Source organism: Dryas octopetala, chromosome 4 (assembly GCF_963921425.1).
Source record: "Dryas octopetala chromosome 4, drDryOcto1.1, whole genome shotgun sequence".
NCBI classification, from domain to species: domain Eukaryota; kingdom Viridiplantae; phylum Streptophyta; class Magnoliopsida; order Rosales; family Rosaceae; genus Dryas; species Dryas octopetala.
Window position 1 is genome coordinate 7,560,864 of NC_141369.1, and position 11,137 is coordinate 7,572,000.

At 34.0% G+C, this 11,137-nt stretch overlaps 1 protein-coding gene across 1 annotated transcript; it reads left to right on the forward strand.

The window, feature by feature from the left end:
* The first annotated feature begins 7,670 nt into the window (after positions 1-7,670).
* Positions 7,671-8,902, forward strand: LOC147286436 (chitinase 10-like). Its single transcript, XM_086239057.1, has 2 exons — positions 7,671-8,182; positions 8,454-8,902. Exons 1-2 carry the CDS (start codon positions 7,695-7,697, stop codon positions 8,818-8,820), a joined length of 855 nt encoding a protein of 284 aa, XP_086095183.1. The 5' UTR covers positions 7,671-7,694; the 3' UTR covers positions 8,821-8,902.
* The last annotated feature ends 2,235 nt before the right edge of the window (positions 8,903-11,137 follow it).

Genomic DNA, 11,137 nt, shown 5'->3' on the forward strand with positions numbered 1-11,137 from the left:
TAACATAGTAAGTATTTGAAAAAAGATTTCACCTGAACTAAGAACAAGTAAAGCAATGCATAAGAGCCCCAGGAAAAAACATTTGGTGAGAGGAGCAAAGTTGGTGGAAGCCATAATGCCAAGGTTGATGTGGTTATTGCTCTTCTTTTTTGCTAGGATTTGTAAAATGAATGGTTGAGTCATATGGTCGTAGAGGATGTCTATTTATATCATACATTGCATTTATGTCTTGGAAAATGAAAATCAGGTTTTGCATAATAAATGGAAACATAAATCTTAATTGCAGATTTGTTTCTAGTCATACCATTAAGAAAATGGAAGAAAATATCAAAGAAGAAATTAAGAAGGATGGTATAGGAGTAATTTGAAATTGGGAAATTAAGGATTAAGGGCCCTAAGATGTGCCCTAATGACAATGTGGCTAAGTTATTTGTATACCTCATTCATAGTTTGCCATATCAATTAAATGAAAAAAACTATTTTTACGTATTTTCTCTGCCTTTCAGATTTGATTTCTTGTTCCACTATCAATAAGCATAAGACAATATGACTACTGATTTTGATGGATTTATTTAACGAAGCATATAACAATTTGCAAATTGTTTGGATTCATAAATCGGACTGGACTCTAAGTCTCCTTTAAAAATATTTGACATGGAATTAGAACACAATTTAGGGCACAAAATTAGGGGCACCATAGCATATATTGTCCTTTGAAACTATAACTTAAAATATATTGAAGTATAATAGAGATGAAAACATGGATTCTCAGTTGGACCAATATTTTAAATGTGGAATTAGGCTGTACAGTGTTGGATCTTCCCCTTTATTTGGTCTCCTCCTTGTCTTTTAGTCCTTTTAGTGACCCATTTTATTAGACTGCAATCTGGTTCATGAATGTATACTTCAATTGGTGAAGTACTTACTAGCTTTGCTATTAAAGCCTTACGTAGAGACTTGGTATCCGATCTCATCTAGTTTGGTTTGGGGTTTACAATGAGGGGAGAGGGGCCATCCAACATCTGCAGTTCGGACTTTGGACTACCTAAAAAAACGGATGTATTTTTTGCTTGAAATTGCAATTTATGTCCATACCAATTGTGCACATTCGGATTTGAATTATATGTGGACTAAGAATATATGGTCTTTTTTTCATTTGTGACTCTTATTTGCTTATAATATAGGAGCGTTCAAATCATAATATATTTTGGAATGGTTCACTAAATTGGAACAGGCACAGCTCCTCGCACAGGACGTGGAAAATGCTGTTATGGCAGTGGATGAAGCTCACAGCAACAATGGTGGTGGTGCTAGAGGCGCTACCTTGTATCCCAATTTTTTGAAATACCAATAGATGTGAGTTTGTCGTTATTCATTTTAGGCCCACTCTAAACTTTATATATATATATGAGTAAGAAACTAATTATTTGCTATATCAGTTTAGATTAATAAGTTAAGCTATAAGGTGATACCTCTAACATTATAGATAGGCAGGCCGGCTCAGTCCCAAGGTTGAGAAAGGCCTTACATATAAAAGTTCTTTTAATAAAATAATCCTATTATTTTCTTACTTATTACTTTCTTGTGTATGAGACCTCATTTATAGAAGAAAAAAAAAAAAAAAAAAGGTCCATAATTAAGCCCAATACATATATGGACCAAAAAAGAAACCCAAATATATGCTAACTCATAAATCATTCCATCCTAAATTGACTTTTGTACATAAACCAAAAAAGAAACCTCATTTTTTTTTTTTTTTGGAGCTTGTATTTTACTGTTTAGATGTCAAACAAGGATACAAAAAGAAAAACTTCTTCATTATTTCATTTTACCATTTGCTACTGTCTTTCTAGTTGGTTCTTTTTTTTCCTTTTTCCATTCTCAAATTTCAATCTATCTCTTCTATCAACAAATAAATCATCTCTCCCCAACAAAATTTCTCTATTTATTTTTTTTCACAACCCACACTACAAGAAAACTGTCAATAGATATCACTCATTTTATATCAGATTTGAAATCGACTGATATTATAAAAATTATAATATCAGAAAATTTTTTAGCTAATTTCTAAACTCTATTAGAAATCACATGATCTTTTTCAACTGATATATAATACTTTTCTTTTTTCTAAAATTTATAAAGACATCAGTCTAAACTGTGAAATGATATTATAAGTTCACGTATCCTCCTGCCACCCAAACACACCTAAACAAACCTGATATAAAATGTTTTTGTTTTTTTTTTTATATTATTAACATATCAGTTTAATTAAAAGTCAACTGATATCTTAACTACATAAGTTGACCTTTGACCCAAAAAAAAAAAAAGTTGACCTAAAAGGAAAATTAGGAGCACACACGCGGGCACAACACCTCACTCAAACGCACCCACACTCAGAGTCGCACACTCGCACCCAGTACGCCTCCCTACTCCTGCTCGATCTACCAGCGGCTGTCGTTGGTCGCCAGAAAAGCTTCTCCAAATTTCAGGCTTAGGGTTGCGGCGTCGACTTCCAGTTCGAAAGGTATGTGGGTTTCCCTGCATTCTCTGTCTTCCATCCTTCTCTGTCTTCAATTCTTCTGTCTTCCAATTCTGTTCATTTAGGGTTTCAAATTTATTTGATGTACTTTGATTTTAAGCTTTTAATTTTTTTAATTTCTAAGAATTTCCCACATCAATTTTGGGTCTAAATGTGGTTATGGCTGGGTTTTGGGATGGGTCTGTGTCTTAGAGCAGTTTTGTGTTTGATTTTGTGGTGGATTTGGATTCCACTGATTTTCAGAGTCACAGACTCGCACGCAGTACGCCTCCCTACTCCTGCTCGATCTACCAGCGGCTGTCGTTGGTCGCCAGAGAAGCTTCTCCAAATTTCAGGCTTAGGGTTGCGGCGTCGACTTCCAGTTCGAAAGGTATATGGGTTTCCCTGCATTCTCTGTCTTCCATCCTTCTCTGTCTTCAATTCTTCTGTCTTTCAATTCTGTTCATTTAGGGTTTCAAATTTATTTGGTGTACTTTGATTTTAAGCTTTTAATTTTTTTAATTTTTAAGAATTTCCCACATCAATTTTGGGTCTGAATGTGGTTATGGCTGGGTTTTGGGATGGGTCTGTGGCTTAGAGCAGTTTTGTGTTTGATTTTGTGGTGGATTTGGATTCCACTGATTTTCTGTTTAGTACACTTGCTGAGTTTTAGGACTAATTAATAAAATACAAACTGTTTTCGAAAAATAGATCAAGCTTCAGAGAGTGAGAGAGAGAGAGAGAGAGAGAGAGAGAGAGAGAGAGGCAATAGAGGTGGAACTGAAGGAGATGCTTAACAACCTCGAATCTCTGAAGCAATCGCTAACTGATCCATCTCTTCGTGCTCCAATCGATAAGGTAATTTCTCAATTCTGAGTCATTTGGATCCAAAGCCGAAATTGAGCTTTAGTCTTGGAGTGTTCTTGTTTTGATCGGACTGCTTGATTTTGGCCTGACATGGATCAATTTCAGATTTAATTGTTAATCATTCATTTGAAATTAAACATTCTGATTAAACAACTGTTTAGTTGTTTAATCATATATAAACAGTTGAGATGCACAGTGGTGAGATTTCATCTTTTCAACTGTATATATATGTATATGTATGTGTTTATTTATCTATGTATGTATGGACGTTTACATGTATAGTCAAGCATACTCACATTTGTTAGACATGCAAACTTTGTTTTGCATGATTTGCATTTCATTTTTAATCATAGTGGAAAATCATTGTGGTATCCAATCAATTTTGACTGCCTAGTGCATATTTATATAAAATAGGAATGTAAAGTCAAGGATATTCTCCCTCAATTCTTTTTTCTCTATCTTTCATTATAATTTAGACACTTCTGTTGCATGGTTACTTGGTCCATCTGCATATTCATTATTTTTCCTCGCATTTATTATATATCACTGCAAATATCCATTACTATTTATCAATTTATGTGTGTGTCTCGAGGGGTGCATCAAACGGCAAGTTTAATTGGCAAGGAGAAGGTGGAAATTAATAAAGCCATCGGTAATTGGTTGATTTGCAGATTATATTCTTTCAATAATTGGTTGATTAGGTGTTCTATATGTGTTTTGAGTTGATTTGCAGATTATAATCTGCAACGATTATGAAGATGGCTTGTTCGTGGTCTAGTAAGTCAGTATTTTCTTACTTATATGTGTACACATGGGATGTAAAATTAATTTCTTTTCTGGGTTGTGGTTGTGATAATGGGAATTGGTTGTTGATCTCTTTCCTGATTTGAATTGGATTTTTATTTGAGGTGAGAGAATTAATTCTATTGAATTCTGCCATTTGGCTTTGTTTTGTTTGGTTTTTATTCTTATGCAAGAATTGTGAAGTTGGTTTGTAGCTTCTGTTGGTGTATGGGTTGTTGTCTTGATTGTTGTTTTGCTGGTCAGGCTGACTGAATTAAGAGTCCAACCGCCTTTGTGCGAAGACACACCTAATGTTGTCCATGAATTAAAAATAGCAAGTAACATTCTTGACCCAAATCTATTGCTTCTTATTTTTCTATTATGCAGTCCCTTAGACTTTATGTTACACCATATTAAATATGCTTTTATAGTTCATTGTGTAACCTAATTATATTTTACCAATAGTGTGTGCTAGTTTCAAGATTACTTATTCCATATTTGCGTTTCTACTTATATGCTTGCCTCTACTGAAACATACTAAGATACTGAAGTTATGTGATGGAAGAATTTACTTCCCTCTACTTGTTTTTTTAATTTTCTATTTCTATTTGAGACTGTTCTAGGTTATATAAGCATCAAAAGGGTTTTTTGGTCATTTTAATCAAAGGCACACAAGGGTTTTAAGTAACTATATGTGGAAGTTGTTTACCTTTCCTTCGTATTGTGAGAGTTTTGAGTTACTTGGCTAATAATTTGGCATTGTAGCTTCTCACTACCATAATACTTTTAATTTCCAGTTGCTTGTAGTTGTTTTGAGTTAAATCTTGGCCTTTGGGCTGTATCTAAGTAACTTATCAAGAAATTTGGGACTTAATTGGTTTTTAAGTCATTTTTTTATGAGTGCTATGCCTTTACACAAGTTCTGATGGTAATAGAAAATGTTTAAGTATTAATCTTTGAGAAGATTACATGAGAGTTTTGTATGACTAGTAAAGATAACAGTATAAACTACCTTCCTATTAAACTGAAAACATGAAGAAAGAAATGAGTTACTTAGGTGTCCTACTATAGTACTTTAATACTTGTTTCCCCACCTCATTCAGCTTCTTTTTTTTTTTTACTTTGAGTTTCATGGTAAATTGTATAAAAAAAATAACATAATTTTTGTTCATTTATTTCTTATCTAGTTATTACTGAATATGAAGCCATTTCTAAATGTACCTGCCATTCCATTTGGTCTTGCTTGTCTATGATTTTATAATGTTTATAAATGGCTTAGTAACTTTGCTAAATGGCTTAGTAACTTTGCTAAAGCTTCAAGAATTGGGTATGTCAAAGTTGTAGATGAGTATCATAGTTCATATATTTTCTTGGTTGTGTTGTAAACAACTCTTGATATTTTTAACCTTGTCAAAACCTTAATATATATATATACATATATATATTCATCACTATCAACTTTTTTATTTTTTATGTACAACATTGGATATAGATTCTTTCCTTGTGTGTATTGTTGTGATTTTGTTTTAAATCTTGGACCATTTGTCCAGTATATTAGCCAATAATATTAAAGACCATTTCATTATGCTTTTACAGGTCTAGTGTTCATAAGAAGAGCTTATGTATATTTAGTCTCAATCAACACAACTTTAAGATGTGAATGATTCTACTCCACTAGCTAGATGAAGTTGTCAGCTTTTGTGTCTTCAAATTAGTACCATCAGTCATACCTTAGTAATTCTTTATGTATTTCCTTAACTATAGAACTACTTGTTGGATATTATATTGTAATCCTTTTTTGGGTACGTTGAATGTTAATTGGTGCTTAAAATATGAAATATATGGGAATGGAAGATTTTATACTTGCACAAATTTCAGGCCATTTCAAATTACAGGCACAATTGTATATTTAATTCATTGATATCCTTTTTAGGTGAAAAAAAAAAACTAATATATATCATACATTCCAAATCTTTTTTTAAAACTTGAAATGATAAACAATATCAGTTTTGGTCTAAAAACTGAAATGTTATGCTATTTTGATATCAAATTCTCTTTCAGACCTGATATATAAACAGTATTGAGATATCAAAGTATGTTCCATGATATTGATATCGAGATTATATATCAGATTTTATCATATACCTGATATTGATAACAAGATTTTAAATCATATTCTACTTCAAACCTGATATTGATATCATGATTTTATATCATATTTTACCTCAAATATGATATGTATTGATCAGAACTATTGATATTCGGATTTTATAGATATCAGAAATAATATCAAAAATGATATATAAACAATGTTTACATATCAGTTTACTGATATCTAAAATGTGAACATTAGGATATCAGTTTACTGATAAAACTGATATCTAAAATGTGAACATTAAATATCACGACGCGCTATATCAGACGGCTACCAAAATAGATATTAGTTCACGACTGATATCTATCGACATTTTTGTTTTAGTGCCAACATCGATCTCTCCTTCTCCTGAATAGATTAATTAGTCATGTTATCTATTGAAAAACACATGTTACAAAAACTTGGAGAGAGAAATTTCATTAGTAATTTTCGATCACCTCAATATTTAAGTGAAAATTTAAATAAAATCCTAAAAATTATGACATATATATTAAATTAAAAAGGCTCAAAAAATATATTAATATATTAAATTAAAAAGTCAAATTTATAACGTTTGCCTTAAGCCTCATTTAGGATTGGACCGCCCCCCACATACAAATACTTGATACAAATTTGACTGGCTAAGACAAGAATCACGTCAGCCAATGGTTTAATTTCAAAGTGAAAGGATAGTGCTCGGATGTATTCCCTCACCATGCCAAGTCCTAGCGAATGTCAAGTCTTCACTAACTAGTTAGTGGTCACTAGTGTGTGATAATAAAAAATTAAAAATTAAATTCCCTCTTTGACCAAAAAAAATTACATTCCCACAATAATGTATATATATATATATATGTATTAAAAAGTTAATTTGATTAAATACATAGAAACATGAATGTAAGAAATGTTGAAACTTGAAAGTATTCACCAATTAATAAGAGCGCATGATCCATGTACGTTCTAGCAAGAAAAGAAGTCCATCTCTATACATCCTGCTAGATCGATCCAGGCTTACATCCACTTTCTCCATTAATTTCAAAAGCAATATACACGCATTTACATATATCCAAACCTATATGCAGTGTGTCGACATTCCCACTTAATTTCCAGAAGTGGCTACGTCAACTACCAATTAAGCCATCAGGCCCATCACATGAGTCTGACCACTCAAGTAGTACTCTCTAAACCATTGACCTCTGACTTTGTATATATATGGTTGCTTAAATCCAATATTATTAACTCCTACTACCTTGCATGTCCTCTTCCCCTTATCCTACAAAAATCAAATTTAATTTCATGGCCGGCAGCACCTATATATTCATTTATAAAAAGGCCTACATACACACTTTGATCTTATATTCAAGCAAGCCAGCACATGCAAACTAGCTAGCCATGGCACTTTCTTTCTCATCATCCTCTTCAATATTCCTCTCATTCTCATTCATCACCTTCTTTTGGGTCACTACTACTACAATTATTGCATCATGGGGAGCTGAGGCTCGGCCTCAGAAATGTGATATATCGTCTTTGATAAGCAAAGAGCTTTACAACACCTTTTTTCTACACAAGGACGACACTGCGTGCCCGGCCAAGGACTTCTACACCTACCATTTCTTCATCAAAGCCTCCAAATCCTTCCCGGAGTTCGGAACCACCGGAAAGTTAACCACGCGGAAGCGCGAGATAGCGGCGTTTCTTGGTCAGATCTCTCATGAGACTACGGGAGGGTGGGCTACTGCACCTGATGGACCCTATGCATGGGGTTTGTGCTTTAAAGAGGAAATCAGTCCCCAGAGCGACTACTGCGACTCCACCAACAAGAAATGGCCTTGCTATCCTGGCAAATCTTACAAAGGAAGAGGACCCGTTCAACTATCCTGGTATACGTTTAATCGATCATACAAATATAAATGTTTTCTTACTAGCCAATCTGGCCACATATATAAGAATGTCTCGCAATATCAAAATTATTGGACATATAGTACGTTTTATATATGTTATCATATTCCACGTATGCGAGAATTTCTAGAGAGATCCAACATAACACATGCTTCGTATATATATAAGCAAATTCAGTTATAATAGTGTAATTGTCATATTAATCCAATTTTGGAGTAATGTTTAATCTGAGTAATTGAATTCTTGGTTTAGGAACTATAATTATGGACAGGCAGGCAAGGCCTTGGGGTTTGATGGTCTGAGGAATCCTGAAATAGTAGCAAATAATTCCATGATCGCATTCAAAACGGCTCTATGGTTCTGGATGACTGAGCAAAAGCCAAAGCCCTCGAGTCACGATGTCATGGTTGGACGATATGTGCCCACAGAAGAAGACATAGCAGCGAATCGGACGGTTGGATATGGACTGGTCACTAACATAATCAACGGTGGCCTTGAATGTGGAATACCCAACGATGCACGAGTGAATGATCGGATTGGTTATTTCGAAAGATATGCTAAGTTGCTTGATGTTCATACCGGACCTAACTTAGACTGTGAAAATCAGAAGTCATATTAACATCTCTATCGATCTAGCTATATTATTGTAGTTGCATGGATTAAGAATGGATTAAGAATGGCTAGCTAGCTAGCTTTGATGATGGATTTTTCTGTTTTGTACTTTATTTCTTTTTGATTCTTTTGGAGATTTGATGAATAGAATATGTTGCAATGCTTCAATCATGGAGTTGTTATATGAGGAAAGGGTCAAAGGACAAAATTAATGTAAAGGGTAACTCTCATTACCCGTTATTCTTTGGCTTATCCTACGCGTCCTTAGTGCATGGCTTTGTCTTTCATGTAGCCTTGTATTGTAGGACTCAAAAACAATACATATTTAATATTTGGTTTAGCAGATACGTACCATGTGTGTATTTTAATATGGCACTTGATAGTCTTTTGACCACATCTCAGAATGTGATTTCATCATGTGAACCGTTCTGTTTGTACCGCTTTAGGCCTAGTTGGTGGGTGAATAATATAGTTAATTTGGTCAATAGTTGAGGGCTGAGATTTAATTTTAAAATTTAAACACAACCCCTCTTAACCTACTTGAAGATTTAATTTTAAGTTCCACGTTCATTCCTGCTGCGAATAAGTCATGGATTACATATATATTGTGCAACCTACAATCTTCAGCTCACAAGGACTCTCTAATCACTATTAAAAAAAAAAAAACTCATAGTCACAATTGATCAAAAGTATGCAGTACTTTACAATTCTAGCTATTATATCTCAAGTCCTACTCATTTTTAATTCAAAGCTAATTAATTTGACTGTCGGAGGGTTTATAATCGGCACCACACCGGAACTACTCACTCTCAATGTGTATTCATGTTTATTTTGCAAGATTACCTCGTATGATGATTAACAAAAGTGGAGATTTTATGCTTTAAAAAATCTATTTTCATGATTGGGATGGCAGGTTATGAAAGGCCGGGCCATAGAATTGAGTGAGCTCAGACGACATCTTAGCCAATTCAAGAAGCTAGGCACCAGAGTATAAACTAGGCCTAGCTAGAGGAAAATGAAAGAATCGCACGCACTTTAATTACTTGATATATTGAGTTGGTTTAATTTCCTATATATCCATATCAAATTTTGACCTATATTCGATGTACGTGTTGTGACTTGTGAGTTGTGACACAACCATTTTCAATGACAATCTTGGCAAAACCCTTTCCAAAGAGCAAACGGAATTAGCCATCATATATGCACTGAGTGTCTGAGTCACTGACCAATTTCCCTCCACATTCATCAGTGTATATTTCACTGGTAATTAAGAGTAATTAAACAAGGCAAAACACAATTATCAATTTATATATATATATATATATACGAAATATTTGTCTCAATGTACATTGGAAATTAAGACGAGGAGGCCAGTCATTGCCTGCATGGTACATGTGTGGATGTACATTCGTGAGACGGTGAGGCATGGAGAGTTCGATTCTGGCTCAGGATGAGCGTTGGCAGCATGCTTAACACATGCAAATCGGACGGGTGAGTAATGCTTAATTAAGAACCTGTCCTTGGGGCTAGAAATGGCTGAGACAGAAGGTGTAAAAATCAGCTTCTGCGACTTCTAGCATGGAAAAGCCCTTGTGATCTTCAATCTTTTTACTGCGGACAAGAACATCCTGCACACATTAAACACAAGAATTAATTGGGGATTTGTGAATAAATTATGCAAATGATCAAATTAACTAATTAATTGGGGATGAGTAGTACTTACTCCCAAGGAATTGACATCCTCCACCATCATCAAATCCCCTTCCTCATCTTCATATTTCAACACATGAAAATCTTGATGATGATGATGATGATTACCAGAATGCACTCTATCCACCTCATCTCCCACTACTACAAAAAAGCTCATACATATCACTATATTAATATCAGTTTTAAAGGTATTCGATATAATATGGTTTTTAATATCGTTTAAAAGTTTTTTTTTCAAAAACTGATATATAAACTATTTTACATATCATTAGGATTTTGAATGTGATATATTATGTTGGACAAATTTATTAACATGCTTTAAAAGTGATATTTATACAGATAAATGATGCGAAAATTTAAGAATGGGAAAAACGCGGTACTGTTCACCACTTAAAATTTTTTTGACAACCCGTGTTTACACACACCTACACTCACACACCCACACTCACATCCAAACTGAACTGCACCCAGACCAAACCCACACCAACACCCACACCACACCCTAACTCATCATCTTCTTCATCGATCTCCGACGAAGATATATGGATTGAGCTCGAAGATTAAGCTAGCTAGCTGGGCTTCCAATCCACCCAGCCTTAAGATGTTGAGAGTGA